General features: G+C 46.9%; 1 protein-coding gene across 1 annotated transcript in view; it reads right to left on the bottom strand.

Moving 5' to 3' along the window:
* Window positions 1-7,585: 7,585 nt before the first annotated feature.
* The window catches only part of RHOT1 (ras homolog family member T1), a 122,580-nt gene continuing 114,083 nt past the window's right edge, over window positions 7,586-16,082 (bottom strand). The window contains exon 22 of the mRNA XM_028498055.2: window positions 7,586-7,608. Within this exon, the coding sequence (XP_028353856.1) occupies window positions 7,605-7,608 (4 nt within the window). The 3' untranslated portion in view covers window positions 7,586-7,604. The remainder of the gene's footprint in view (window positions 7,609-16,082) is intronic.

Here is a 16,082-nt window from a genome sequence, read left to right as displayed (position 1 = left end):
AACTGGAGCAGCATTTTAGGAAGATTAAGTTGGCAGTAGCCCAAGAGAGCAATTCAACTAACACATTGCGAGTGTCCATTCTTTGCCAGACCCTGGCCAAGGTGCTGAGAATACAAAGGGAATAAGACCCAGGCCCTGGCCTCCTGGGAAAAAAATTAGATAATCCTCTAATTACAGCCCAGTGGGATGAGGAAGAGCTGTCTGGGGGCTGAGTGTCTAAGATGCACCCACCAAGACAGGGAGGGGCATTTCTTTAAGGACCTGATGTTCTGACCTGGGGTGGGGGAGGGGCTGGAACAATGGGGCTGCCATGGGGAACCAGGAAAGCCAGGAGGAACCACTGCGGAAGGCGGGTGGTGAGGGGACTCGGAAGTTTGTTTGTGGACACCGTGAGCTAATGAGAAGCCGGGGAAGAAACATTAAGGGCTGTAATTACCGCTCAAAGCAAATGGCAGCGCCGAGAAGGGGGGTAAAGGGGGGTGACTTTCTCTCCAGAACCTCTCGGCTTCAACAACAGTTTCCCACCCAACAGCCCACACCCTTCAAGGTCCTTTCTCTCCCCGAAGCAAACCTAAACTGACCCTCACAGTCCCCCCTGCCCGCGTGGAGCTCCATCTTCTGAGAAACCTGCAAACAGCCCCGAGCTGCCTGAGATGAAGACATGAGTTATTTTTGACTGAGATCCAAGCCCCGGCCCTGAATTCTTTTGTCTTCCAGGAATCCCCCAGTTATGTTTGAAGTCTGCAAGTCCGAACAGCCGGCGCAGCTCAGGGAGGAGACCGCCACTTGGAATCCAACCACCCTCCATCCCCAGCTCCAGCATTCTTCCATTATTGCCCGCTGTCGAGGAGATCAAACGGAACATGACTGCTAAACGGACTTTTTTTTTTTTTTTTTTCCCTCTCCTTTCGTCTCTTCCACTCTCACGCCAGGGCCAATTTTCCAAGGAACTTAAATCATTACTGAAAGACATCTAGGTCCACAGACACCAAGCCCTTTCAGAGAGAGGCGTGGGCACCCAAAAGTGAAGCTCAGAAAAGCACAGAGGAAACGTTCCTGGTTCCAAGATTTAGCCAGCCCCACATTCAGGGAAACTCTCAGCTGCTTTGCTGGGTCTCCTCTTCCTTCTCTGCCATCTCCTTGGGGCTAGGCTGTCCCCAGGGTCCCATTTCTGGATTCTCTTTGGGCCTCCAACAGTCTGTGTGACCTTTGGTTATGCCATAGGCAGGTGCTGTGTCCTTAGCAAACAGCACGTTCATATTCAATCGTGTGCCTCTCTGATGAATGCTCTCTCCTCCAGAAGCCTTTCCTCAACCCTCCAAGCCCAAATGGACCACTGCTTCCTCTGGATCACTTTTTTCTTTTGACCTTGCATTAAATTATCTAAGTTTTGTCTTCCTTGTATGAAAATATATATTCCTTGAAGGAGAGATTATGGCTTATTCAATTTTGCACCCATCACAATACACAACATTGCACACTGCAGGAGCTGAACAAATGTCTGTTTAATGAAAAACAGAGCATGTCTCTTGATCTGACACGGAGTCTAATTACTCTCAGCCCTCAACAAGAAACAAGTTTTATGTTACAGAGAAAAGATTTTTCTGCATAATACAAATACAATTGTATCCCTGCTGCCTTTATTTCAAAGCACTTACACATATGTCATTTCATCCCATCCTCAAAAAGCTGGCCTTTTTGAGGTAGCAGAACAGGTACTAATGGGGACAGTAAGATCCCCAGGCCCAGAGGAGGTTCGATTCTCCATTCCTCTCACCAAATTTCTTATTTTAAGGTGAAAGACCAAAGCCCCGACCACTGCCCGCAGTGACCTTCTCCCAAGGCAAGCGGGTGGGGTTAAGTCAGGGCACCTGGGGGGGCTTGTCCAGCTGCAGGCTAGTAGGAGTCAGAACAGTGGGGGGTGTCTCTGGCTGTGGAGCAAAGCCATTGGATTGTTTTTCTGCTTTGTTTCTGTTAAGCTACATGTGCAGTGCCCCCAGGAGGGGGGACTGCTTTGCTGTCACTCCCCACTGCACAGAGCCAGACATGAGTCTGTGCAGAGTGAAAGGGACAGAGAGGGTCTGGAGGCAATTTGTCACAAAGCCCGTGGTGAACCTCCTGCTTGAGGGGCCACTTCACGAGGACGAGGACTTGGTTCTGTCTGCTTACAGCAGACTCTCTGACTCCTAGAACGACTCCTGGCACCTAGAAGATTCACAGCAAGTATGTGCTCAGTAAACGGACCTGTCCTATTCATACTTCTCCAGGCCTGGGGAAGGCCTCCCAGATGTCAGAATTCCTGGGAACTCTGCCCAGTGTTTGGCCTCAGAGGACTTCCTTGGCCTCCTTCGGGGAAGAGTGTCCATTAATCCAGCACCTCCTCTGGTGAGGCGCTATGGGGAAGAAGGCCTTGGGGTCCCCAGGCGGGCTTGCTTGCTTTCTTTTTTAAAAAAAATTTATTTATTTTATTTATTTATTTTTGGCTGCATTGGGTCTTTGTTGCTGTGTGCGGGCTTTCTGTAGTTGCAGTGAGCGGGGGCTACTCTTCGTTGCGGTGCTTGGACTTCTCGTTGCGGTGGCTTCTCTTGGTGTGGAACACGGGCTCTAGAGCGCAGGCTCAGTAGTTGCGGCACGTGGGCTCAGTAGTTGTGGCTCACGGGCTCTAGAGCGCAGGCTCAGTAGTTGCGGCGCACAGGCTTAGTTGCTCCGCGGCACGTGGGATCTTCCCGGACCAGGACTCGAACCCGTGTCCCCTGCACTGGCAGGTGGATTCTCAACCACCGCGCCACCGGGGAAGCCCCACAGTCAGGCTTTCTGATGATGAGTTCGCAGCAGCAGCAGCAGTAAACACCCCGGAGCTCCAGATCCAGGCTGATGTGGGGCAACCGGCCCAAGGGAGACAGAAGAGAACCGCGGCAGTGGTGGCAACAGCATTAACAGCAGGAACACCAGGCAGACGAGTGAGACAGCGGGCACTCAGGTCTGTTTCCTCCATCTCTCAGCCACTCAGCCCAAGTGAGGCTGTGTGAGAGCTTCTCAGTACACATTGTAAATACCATCTGTCACACTGCCTGCCCAGACGCGGCCTTCCTCCCTGGAAGGGAAGCATTCTTTATTATTTATGCAGAACGCACCCTACTTAAGTGCTGTGCCACCAGGAGAGGGAGAGAAAAGCCCAGAAGAGTCCAAGGCTCCAGGGACCCGCCCCTCGGATAGCAGCTGGTCATGGGGGCTTGGTCATCCTCTTTCTGGGGTGGGGGTGGGAGGTGAGCTCTCAGATCTCCTGGGAATTAGGAAGCCTGCATTCTCGTCCTAGTTCTGCCACCAGCTTGCTGTGCGACCTTGGGCAAAGCAGCTCAACCCCGTGGGCCTCCATTTTCTCATCTATAAATGCAGAGGTCAGATTAGATGACTTGGGACACCTCTTCCAGCTCCGCAGTTCAATTGTTCTCACTCCAATCCTTTGCTCTCCTGCTGTTTGCTCAGAAGCCTGTTCATTTTCGATCATCCCTTCCACCCAGGCTGGTCAGGGCAAATACAGATCAGGATGTGATTCCTCAGCACTTGCGAGCAGGCGCAGGAGTCAGCAGACCTGGGTTCTTGTCCAAGCTCTGCCGCTATTTAGCCATGTGACCCTGCGGAGGGCACAGTTTCCTAACCTCAGTTTTGTCTTTTGTGAAACATGTGGGTGGGACTAGGAGATTTCAGTAGGAGAATCCACCTTGAAATTCCGTGATCTCTGATTTCCCCTCCCAAAACATTGCTGATAAACATCTTGACAGCCTGAGGCTCCAGACACAGAGATGAATTAGACCCTCACTGAGGTCTAAGTCAGGCGGAGAAGACATGCTTAAATGCTAGAAAAAAAAACAACTACAGGTACGATGTGATGGGTACCGAGTAGAGATATATACAAAGCATGAGGCGGCAGAATGAGGGTCCAAGTAAATGATGCCAGAGCTGAATCTTAAAAGACCAAGTAGGAGTTGGCCAGGTGGATGAGGCTTGATGCGTTCAAGACAGAGGGAACTGCATGTACTAAGGCAGGAAGGTGTGAATCTGCATAGAAACTGCCCGCTTGTTGTTAGGGTGATGGAGACATTCTGGGAGTCTTTGCATTGACTGCTTCCTCTCCCACCCCTTTGGAACAATCCTGTACTCCCTGGATGGGGGTGAAGGGGCTTTATGGTTGATGGCTCAGCTTGGCCTCCCTGTCCATAAAGCATATCACCAAGGAGATGAGAGACTAATAAGTCTCCGCTTCCATCTCCTGCCTTTATCAGTTCTCTGAATTAGAATCAGTAAAGCAGGCTGGAAATAGGGGGCTGGCTCCAGGGGCTCCAAGGTGACCCACAGTTCTCCAGCCTTGTACACCATCAGGCTGGGTCAGAGGAGAAACGTGGCTCTGTGCAAAATGGGGGCCAGCGGCTGGCTGGCCTGGGCAGTCTGGGTTTGCTGGGCAGCCTCCCACGTGCGGCCGGAGCACGTGATCTGTCCTACAGCTGTGGCGGCCTGTTGTGGCTCCTCGGGGAGCTGTCCAAGTCCTCTGCAGAGAGATGGAGTTAACCTGTCCCTTCTCCGTGAAGGACGTCCTGCAACAGAAATGTGCTTTTCCCCCCTGGCCTCTCAATCTGGCTGCTGCGGCTCCAGTCTGCAGCTTGTATGCCTGCTCTGCATACTCCCATATACACAAGAACAGCAGAGAGGAGAAACGCACGCATCCAAGACATCCATTATCTGTGAACAGCCTCATAGGCTGTGAGCCATGGGGTTAACCAGGCTCGGGGAAAGCCTGTGAAGCACCAGTAAGCATTCTGCTGGCTTGGCTTGCTGCAACAATTTATATCCAAGAGAAAAGGGCTGCAAGACAGGGAAATACCAGAACCGCTGAAGGAACGGGCACATTTGCCAGATGGTTCCTGGAGCACAATTGTATCTGCAGAGGGATGGTCTGCAGGGGGTGGGGTCCTTCCATTGGAGAGCAAAGGCACTGGCTGATGGCTCATTCATTATCCTAGGGCTTGTCTGGAGGAGCTCTGATTGCCTGAGGTTGAGGTGGTGATGGGGATTGGGCCTCCTCTCCAAGTACTCCTAGCTCTGTTTCTTCAGACACCTGCCACCTGTATCTTCTTTCCCAGCTTAAGCCACTCAGTCCATTCTCCTAACTGCCAGCTGTCATTCTCTCTCCTTAACGTAACTGTCGGCATTTAGTCAATCATACAGCTTGGGCACCTATGATGTGAGTTTGGTTGTGCTGCCAGGGCTGAACTGTGAGGTAATGGGGACTAGGCTGGGAGTGGGTTTGAAATTATTTGCTACATTAGCACAGAATCTTCAGAAGCTCATTGTCCTCCCCTGCCATCACACGTGTCTGCCTTTGTCTTCCTCCGTGAAACTAGATTGTGAACGGTATGTGCTATGTCTGTCTTGGCTTTGCTACATATTCCAGGTGGATTGGTCATAGCCTGAATCCCACAGATGCTCCTGAAAGCCTTGGTTGCAGGGCAGATGGGGGGAGGGCGAGTGGGCAGTCAACACAAAGGTATGCCTACTGCAGAGCCCGGTGTTGCCCTTTTACTTGTGTTCAGTGGCCTCCCCCTGCATAAGGACAGCAGCAGAGCAGCGGAGTCTGTATGTCGTGAGGATGACCACTTATCGGGGAACCTGTAACTGTCCATTCGCTGTAACTTCCGTGCTAGATCATGACCTCCACAATGACAGGATGCCTTTGGAATCACCTCCCTTTCTCTACCTCTTAGAACAATGCCTGTCGGTATGGTATCTAGGGGGCTTAGTGGAAACCACATATCTTTATTCATACAGATCTCTGTTTGCCTCCAGCAGGTTAGTTCACTTAGGCTCAATGAGCCGCAGTTTCCGTGGATATGAACGAGGCTAATAAGACACAGCTTGCCATAGTGTGGGTAAAAAGGATGAGACAGTGCTGACACACAGTACCTCTCAGTCAGCACCAGTGCCCCTCCCTTTTCCCCCTGGATACTCAATACATGGTGCTGAATAAATGAATACATTATTTCAGAGATGAATATACTTTGGCATCTTTCTTGGATACATTCACATTCCAAAAAGCCCATATATTGCAGTTTTTGTTTTTGTTTTTTTCCCCAAACCAACACCAAGGCACCAAATTTGCAGTTTACAGCAGGAGAGCACAGTCCCCGGACGCGCAGGCTCAGCGGCCATGGCTCACGGGCCCAGCCGCTCCGCGGCATGTGGGATCTTCCCGGACCGGGGCACGAACCCGTGTACCCTGCATCGGCAGGCGGACTCTCAACCACTGCGCCACCAGGGAAGCCTGCGTTTATTTTTAAAAGAGAATACAAAGAAACTAGCTCAGGAAACAATGCCACAAGACTGTTTGACCTCTTCTCACCTTGACACAGGAGGCACACAGTTGGTGCCTAATAAATGCACACCAAAGCCTTGGCCTTCTGAGAGTCATGGGAGTTGCAAGACTGGTGGGGAACCACATGAAGTCCTGGAGCCAGAGTGTCCTCTAGCGGGGAAAAATAGCCAGAGCACCCCGAGACCCAACCGAGGCATACAAAGCCCAGGGCGGGTGGTTCCCTAAAGGGCTCCAGATCAGCCCCAGGGTGCAGCCTCCAGGACTTCCAGGGCTGTCTTCATGACTGGGAAATACCAAAGAAACAGACAACACATTTTCCAGGAAATGCCTTTCTGATTGTATTCCTCAGAGACAGACATTGCAGCCACACTTGTTCCTTAAAATGACTAGGCATTAGTCAGTGAGTGGGGTCTAGGCAATTATTCTAGACTGCCAACATCACAAAAAGAAACCAGTCATTCGCTGCCTCTGAGGGAAGTACACAGCACCACCTGTGAAATATTCTTGCCATAGAACTGAACCTGAGTCTGATCCAGTCTCTAGATTTAACTGCCAATTTACAGGAAACAAATTGGTAGTTAACAAATAAATTTACAGAGGAATATGTTGAAAACCACCACGGGGATGCGGTCAGAAAAATTCAGACTGTGGAAAACTCTACAGGACAAATAACCTCCTTTCTTCAGCAATAAATTGCAAAGAAAGAGGGTAAGAGATGAATCTTTTTTTGGATCCTGATTTAAACAAAATGGGGAAAAAACCCTCAAAAACTTTAGACAATTGGGGAAATCTGAACTCTGTATTTTGATCTTAAGAAATTGTTTATTTCTTTTAAGTGTGAACATGGTGTTGTGGTTATTTTGTTTAAAGATTCCCCATATTTGAGAGGTACACACTGAAATATTTTCTGATGAAATGATGTGCTGTCGGGGATTTGTTCAAGATCATCTCAGAGTGGGTGGGGGAACAGATGAAATGAGACTGGCCACGCTGATAATTGTTGAAGGTGGCTGATGGGTACGTGAGGGTTCATGACGCTGTTTGCTTTATTTCTGTTTTTATTTGAACATTTTCATAATTAAATGTAAAAAAAATCCCTACTAGAAAAAGTTTCCACCGTGATTACCCTCAGGAGAGCCCACAGAAGACTCCTTTAAAGCTTTATTCTCTCCGTCCACGAGGAAACAGGAGCCCACTGTTCGACAACTTCTGTAGGATGGGGTGTTAGGGATTGCTTTCACCTGGAACATCAGAAACACACTCAGAATCAGATGAGCTGCCGTGCTTTACAGCTGTACCATTTGAATGAGCTTCTGTTCTTTTACTTACTCCTGGATAATAGGGTGGGAAGAGGCCAAGAACCAGTGGACATATCTTCTAAGGGACCGCTTCGACAATGCTCTGACATGTGGGCCGGTGGGACCGTTGCTCCCATGCTCTCTACAATCTCCAAATTATCTGCACAACCCTCTCTCCTCAGTGATAACTCTTGACCCCTAACTTCCCCCCAAAAAGGAACTGGGCATCAGAGCATCAGCAAGTGTAGAGGTGGATTCAGCACCTTCTGCCTCCTTTCTAACCCTCATACTCTCCTCTACCGCTGGCTTCCATAAACACAGCTGTATCAGCAGCCCGCCAGTTGCCAGCTCTCCTAGAAGATATTCGGTTTTTTTCCTATTCTGGCTAAAAATAAGTCCCAGGCTCTCCTGGGCATCTGCAGGTGGTGTGCTCACTCTGTCATGCTGGAGTCTTCTTAGGATGCTGTAACTCAGAAATGTGTTGCTTGTACGAAGTGCATGTCAGAAGCTCTGCTCCTTCTTTTGGGAAATGGTCATGCTCAAAATCAAAGCTGAAAGGAGCTTAAGGTCTGTCCCATAAGGCCTTTGCTAACTGGGTACTAACCTCAATCCAGGCTTCTGACAGAGGGCGTTTGTTCAAGTCCCAGTCCTGCTACTTAACTGGGTCTGTGACTCGTTACCCAAATTCCTTTAGCCACAGTTCTGCTATATTTTTAATGGGGATGATGATACCATACCTCTTGGTTTTGAGAATCAAATGATATGTGAAAAGGACTTTGGAAACAGCTCTATAAAATGTGCTAATTTTTCCTCCTTTTTATTACACTCTCCCATCCACCCACGGGAGGCTCTCTTTATGCATTCACTAAACATGTATCTGAGTGTTTGCTATGTGCCAGGCCCTGTGCTGGAGCTGAGAGTAAAGCAGTGAATAAAACAGACAAAAATTCTGCCCTCACAGAGCTTACAGTGTTGGGGAGACTAACAACTAATAAAATTAATTATATGAAAAGTATAGTATATAAAATGGTGGTAAGAGCTGTAAAGAAAAACAAGGCAAGAATTCAGGCTAGGAGAGTTACTATATGATCTAGCAATCCCACCCCTGGGCACATATCCAGAAAAGATGAAAACTCTAATTCAAAAAGATACATGCACCTCAATGTTCACAGCAGCACTATTTACAAGAACAAAGACACGGAAGTAACCTAAGTGCCCATCAACAGATGACTGGCTTAAGAAGATGCGGGGTGTGTGTGTGTGTGTGTGTGTGTGTGTGTGTGTGTGTGTGTGTGTGTGTGTGTGTGTGTGTGTGTGTGTATACATATATATATATGTATATGTATATACATACACACACACACATACAATGGAATATTACTCATCCATAAAAAAGAATGACATATTGCCATTTGCAGCAATATGGATGGACCTAGAGAAGACTATTCAATAGGAATAGTTTTTTCAACAAATGGTGCTGGGACAACTGAATATCCACATGCAAGAGACAGTAGTTGGCTTACTAGCTCACATAATATACAAAACTAACTCAAAATGGACCAAAGGTCTAAATGTAACAGCTAAAACTCTTAGAAGAAAACATGGGTATAAATTTCAGTCACCTTGGGTTAGGCAACAGTTTCTTCTATATGTTACCAAAAGCACATACAACACAATAAATAAATAAATTGGACTTCTTTAAAATGAAAACTTATGTGTCTCAAAGGTCACTATCAAGAAAATGAAAAGACAACTCACAGAATGAGAGAAAATAACAAACTTTTACAACCTGACAATAAAAAGATAATTTTTATTTTTAAATAGGCAAAGGACTCAGGGACATTTCTCTAAAGAGGACATACTAATGACCAAGAAGCACATGAAAAGATGCTCAATATCACTAGTTGTTAGAGAATGCAAATCAAAACCACAATGACATATCACTTCACACTTACTAGGATGGCGATAATAAAAAGATGGACAATAACAAGTGTAACATCAGGAAAGGATGATGGGAATGTAAAAATGTCGCAGCCACTTTGGAAAACGGTCTGGCAGTTACTCCACATGTTAAAAATGAGTTACCATGGACTTCCCTCGTGGTGCGGTGGTCAAAAGTCCGCCTGCCAGTGCAGTGGACAGGGGTTCGATCCCTGGTCCGGGAAGATCCCACATGCCGCGGAGCAACTAAGCCCTTGTGCCACAACTACTGAGCCTGCGTGCCACAACTACTGAAGCCCACGTGCCTAGCGCCTGTGCTCCGCAACAAGAGAAGCCACCGCGATGAGAAGCCTGTGTGCTGCAACGAAGAGTAGCCACTGCTCGCTGCAACTAGACAAAGCCCGCGCACAGCAAAGAAGACCCCACGCAGCCAAAAATAAATAGAATTAAAAATAAATTTTAAAAAATTGTTCTGTGAATTCAGAACACCACAAAAAAAAAAAAAAAAAAGTTACCATATGACCCAGCAATTCCACGCTTAGGTATATACTCAAGAAAACTGAAAACATATGTCCATCCAAAAACTTGCATACAAATGTTCATAGCAACATTATTCATAATAACCAAAATGTGGAAACAACTCCAAAATCCATCAATTAATGAACGGATAAATGAAATGTAGTATATCCACGCAATGGAATATTTTTTGGCCATAAAAAGAAGTGATATACATGCAGTAACATGGATGAATCTTGAAAACATGCTAAGTGAAAGAAGCCAGACACAAAGGGCCACATGCTGCATGATTCCATCTATGTGAAAGATCCAGAATGGCAGATTCATAGACAGAAAGTAGATTAATGTTTGCCAGGGCCTGGAGGGGAAGTGACTGCTAATGTATATGGAGTTTCTTTTGGGGGGCGGTGATGAAATGTTCTTGAATTAGATAGTGGTGATAGTTATGCAACTTTGTGAATATATTAAACACCACTGAATCCTACACTTTAAACAGGTGAATATTATGGTGGGTGAATTATATCTCAAGTTTTTAAGTGACAGAATAGGAGAAGACATTGGAGAAGCTTTCAAGCAATGCTACTGTAAAGGGGAACAGAAGAATGGGGACAAGATAATTTTTTCAGAAGGCAGAAATAACAATATGTTTGTATAAGAACATCTAGGAGAGGGAATTCCCTGGCAGTCCAGTGGTTAGGACTCCACGCTCTTACTGCCAAGGACCCAGGTTCAGTCCCTGGTCAGGAAACTAAGATCCCGAGAGCCGCGGAGTATGGCCAAAAACAAAAAAAACAAAAAAAAAACATGCAGCAGAAAGGAAAAAAAACGTTGATGATGCAGGGCATGGAGAGAGAGAGAATTGCTGGAAGATGTAGATGAGACGGGATGGAATCTAACACTGAAGTAATGGGGCTGCCTTGTGGACAGTTTATCTGTAGTAACAAGAGAAAGGACAACAGATACATACAAATGCAGGTATATATCGTGTGGGAGCTTGAGGAAGTTCTCTTCCAAGTGCCTTCCTTCAGAGAGCTCAGTCTATTTTCCTTGAACTTCTTGCTTACAGCCTCCTGTCTCAACACATGCCTTCAAAGAAAGCAAACTAGGGCTTCCCTGGTGGCACAGCGGTTGAGAGCTCGCCTGCCGATGCAGGGGACACGGGTTTGTGCCCTGGTCTGGGAGGATCCCACATGCCACGGAGCAGCTGGGCCCGTGAGCCATGGCCGCTGAGCCGGCCGGCGTGTCCGGAGCCTGTGCTCCGCAAAGGGAGAGGCCACAACAGTGAGAGGCCCGCATACCGCAAAAAAAAAAAAAAAAAAAAGAAAGCAAACCAGCTTCAAGAAAATTAGCAAGCAAGCAAGCAAACCAATCCCCAGAAATCATCTACCCCAGTAGCTGTTTAAAATTCATTCCACCCAAACTGGTCATTCTTTTACTCTGAATTCTTGCAATGATGTTATTTATTTCGGTTATTTTAATCTATTTTTAAATTTTATTTTATTATTGAAGAGTAACAGCTGCACAAATAAAATTCAAAAGGTACAGAAGCAAATCTCTCTCCTACCTCAAGGCTAGTTTATTGCATATCCTCTAAGAGATAATCTATGTATATGAGACCATATGTGTGTATATTTGCATATGTATCCCTCATTGCTTTTTTAAACTACAAATGGTATCCAAACTTACTGTTCTGCATCTTGCTGTTTTCACTGAATATATCTTGGAGATTGCCTCATATCAGTACATATAGCACTGCCTCCTTCTTTTGCATAACTACTATGATGTGATGGTTTTAAATTATGTTCACAAGTCTTTGATAGTCCTACCTTCAAGAAGTAGAGCTTGATTCCCTTCCCCTTAAGTGTGGGCTGAACTTAGTGACTCACTTCTGATAGATAGAATATGGCAGAAGCAATGTGTGTCCTCTGAGACTAGGTCATGAAAGAAAATGCAGCTTCTCCTTGTTCTCTAGCTCTTCACTCACTTGCACTGTGGTGAAGCGAGCTGCCATGTCACTCAAGTAGCCTTACGGGAAAAGGCCCATGTGGTGAGGAACTGAGGCCTCCTGCCAACAGCCGTATGAGCGAGCCATCTTGGAAAGGGATCCTCAAGCCCTAGTCAAGCCTTCAGACGACAGCGACCTAATTACAGACTCTGAACCAGAACCACCCAACTAAACTGCTCCTAAGTTTCTGACCCATCAAAACAGTGAGATAACAAATATACATGTTTAAAACAAATGTGTCCTGTCTCTTGCATCATCCTATTTCAATCTGAGAATCCCTTGTCAACCATAAAGCCTGCCGTGAATATAAAGCATAACCCTCTCTCGTCTCACTGCATCTCGCTGCGTCTCCAACGACAATCAGCACATACATCTGAATTTGCTCAAACCACACTGCTCTGCGGTAAAACAGTGCGGCGTGTGGGGCTTTGAACCATGTCCGTGCTGGCCCCTCTCATGTGTTCTCAGGTGATGATTTTCCCCAGGGAAGTCGGTATTTTCATCAGTGCTTCCACCAGCAATTCTCTGGGTCAGTGTGAGAGCCATATAATTTGACGTTTTTAAATGGTTCTACTTTGTTCAGAAAGTGAAGTTAGCTAAGAAACAAGTCTGACTTTCTGGGCTTTCCGGTCTCTACCCCTGACCTGGGCAGGCCTCCCTGCAGTGTAGAGAGGAACTGTCAACTGTTCTCTGAAGATGAAGAAGGAAAAAAAAGAATCTTGTCTTTTCCCTGGAGTGGGAAAGCAGCTAATAGCATTCAGATATTTTGAGATGAAACTGTTACCATGGGAATGTTTCCATATCTCTCCCTTAACAATGATGGGTAGAAACAATGAACAGTACAGCTCTCAGAATTCTAGAAATAAAGGAAACAAGGGACGGAAGATGAAGCTGGAAGAACAGGTTCCAAAGAAAGGATTGATGAGTTCAGTCAAAACTCTGCTCTGGGTGCATTCAAGGAGAATGGGGGGAGTTCGTAGGTCAGCATTTTTCCCCCAAGGGTCAGGGTTCCCATACAGGCTAGAGGTGGGTGATCTGGAGGTGGGTGGGGGTGACTGTTCAGTATTGCTGGTAGCGGGGCTAAGCTGCTCTTTCCTTCTGGGGCTTTATGTGGGAGGCAGGAAGTGGGGGAGGAAAACGAGACCTACCAATTCCTGACACTTCTAGCCACTTTTCTGTTTCTGTCCTGGCAAGTGGTCAAAGCGCTTTGAGGATCCCTCCATCCCCAGGGTCTCAGACTGGACCCTGAAGGCAGAAGCCTGCTGGTGCACAGACATTCTCCTCTTGCACTCCAGAATTTCCTATGCTGTACTGCCCTCTACAAGGGCTCAGGAGTTATTTCTTAACCAAGAAGGGACCGCTACCTTGCCCTCCATCCCAAACTACCCACTGCTTGAAGCACATGTAGGGGTCCCAACTAGCTCACAGCCAACTGAGCTCCTGTTTCCTCAGGACCTTGAGAAGTCAAAGGACAGATGACTTATTGATGAGCAAAACAGGTTATCTTTTGTGACAGGCATTTTACCCTTGTCTGCTATAACCCCATACCCCCTTCTCAGGAGGATCTGTTGCTTTTTTGTTGTTTCTATTTTTTGAGAAGAGGCATCCTAATAGAGCCATCCTACTGACAAGATGAATGGGAATCCAACTTGCTAGCGGGGAATTTAGGAACTCATATCGATGAGTGGGTAAAGATACATGCAGATTGGGTGCCCGCTTAATGTAAGCACCTTTTAAATATCACACAAAGAGGAAAGAAACGGATACCACCCCACCACGCACCCCTACACACGTGAACTGACCTAAGGTGAGGTGAGATGACAATGGACTGTCTGCTCACCGAAATGCTTATCTGTCAATTCCCCCAGGCCTAGGTTTGCTTAGAGTATCGAATCTAGATTTTCCTTTTTTTGTTGTTGTTGTTTGTTTGTTTGTTTGTTTGTCTTTGGCCACGCTGCACAGCTTGAGGGATCTTAGTTTCCCCACCCAGGGATTGAACCGCGGCCCTCAGCAGTGAAAGTGCGGAGTCCTAACCACTGGACAGCCAGGGAATTCCCTCCATTTTTTTCTTGAGATCTTTAGTTAAAATACAACATAAGCAGCACTTGAACTGTTGCTTGGAGGTAGCAGGTAGAAGTTAATCCTTACCAGAATGCAGCATAAAGACCAGAAACCATATTGGGCTGGGTGAACAACCAGAGGACGGTGTCTTCCTTCTCTAAACGAGCGCCCAGTGAAGCAACACATACAGCTGTCCCTGTTTCTCACACCTTCCAGAACCACACGTTTTCTGTTGCAGAATTTGTTTCACAAAGTAAAAATCAGTTGAAAATTTTGGTTTAGCATAAATATAAGCTGAGCAGAGAGAGTGCAGCAGGGAGCTCTAAAGACAGATGGCTCCACTGGCACAAAGAAGCCAGCCAGGAGACACCCTAAAGCAGGCTTCCTTGCCCAACTCCCAGAATCCTTGGCTTTGGGAGCTCCATAGTCCTGGCCACATGAGGAGGGCTCTCCCTGGCAGGTGACATGCCTCTCAATTCTTTCTCACTGACTGCTGGGCAGGCAGAGCTTCTTCATTTGGGCTTTGAAGGTCATTTCTGATAAACAGTAACTCTCACTTCCAAAACATGAATCCTAAAATGTGGCAGAATCCTGATTGCAATGTAAGATGCTACATCTGCACCTGGCTTATAACCTGGTACATGTTTCAGCTGCCACTGACACCTAACAGGTGACCAAAGCTTTCCTGTTGCTTGAGATGAACACCTATTTTGTTTCAAGTGCACTATTTTAAAAAAATATTTATTTATTTATATAGTTTTTATTTTGGCTGCTCTGGGTCTTAGTTTCGGCATGTGGGATTTTCGTTGCGGCGTGTGGGAGCTTTAGCTGCGGCATGCAGGCTCTTAGTTGCAGCATGCAGACTTCTTAGTTGCAGCACGCAGCCTCTTAGTTGCTGCATGCATGCAGGATCTAGTTCCCCGACCAGGGATCGAACCTGGGCCCCCTGCATTGGGAGCGCGGAGTCTTACCCACTGGACCCCCCCAGGGAAGTCCCTCAAGTGCATTATTATACAGTATATTTTTCAAACTCAGCAGCTACCTTGACATTTTTTTTTTTTTTTTTTTTTTGCGGTACGCGGGCCTCTCACTGCTGTGGCTTTTCCCGTTGCGGAGCACAGGCTCCGGACGCACAGGCTCAGGGGCCATGGCTCACGGGCCCAGCCGCTCCGCGGCATGTGGGATCCTCCCGGACCGGGGCACAAACCCGTGTCCCCTGCATCGGCAGGCGGATTCTCAACCACTGCGCCACCAGGGAAGCCCTACCTTGACATTTTTTAATAGAAATGTGTGTCAAAAATGTTTTTTACATACCACACTGAAGGAAATTCCTTCAAAGAGGTGATTGCTGATCTCCAGCCCCAGAAGTAGGAGGCACACAGGAACTTGAACTCCTTCATCCCGAGTGAAACTAACTAAATACTTTTTATATATGAATTGTTCAAGGTCCAAATGGAACACGACCTCCTCCATAAAGCTTTTTGGGAGCTCCTCAACTTCAGAAAATTCCCACTTTGCTTGAATCCCCATTGCACTCGATTTTATCTCTTACAGTTCTTATTATTTTTCTACTTGTAGTAGACACTTATTTACATATTACCTCTTGGAAGATAAAAATCTATCTCACTATAGCTATCTTATCTTTAGTTCTCACAACACCCAGCCCAGCACTTTATTCACTCATGCTTCTGAATGAATGAATGACCAAGCAGTATGGAATCCCTCGTGATAAAACTAAATGCAGGGACTTCCCTGGTGGTCCAGTGGTAAAGAATCCGCCTTCCAATGCAGAGGACACAGGTTCAACCCCTGTTCAGGGAACTAAGATCCCACATGCCACGGGGCAACTAAGCCCATGAGCCACAACTACTGAGCTTGCGTGCCTTAACTAACA

Source organism: Physeter macrocephalus, chromosome 14 (assembly GCF_002837175.3).
Source record: "Physeter macrocephalus isolate SW-GA chromosome 14, ASM283717v5, whole genome shotgun sequence".
Taxonomy (NCBI): domain Eukaryota; kingdom Metazoa; phylum Chordata; class Mammalia; order Artiodactyla; family Physeteridae; genus Physeter; species Physeter macrocephalus.
Note: the sequence above shows the minus strand (reverse complement) of the source record. Positions and strands in the feature narration are given on the sequence as shown.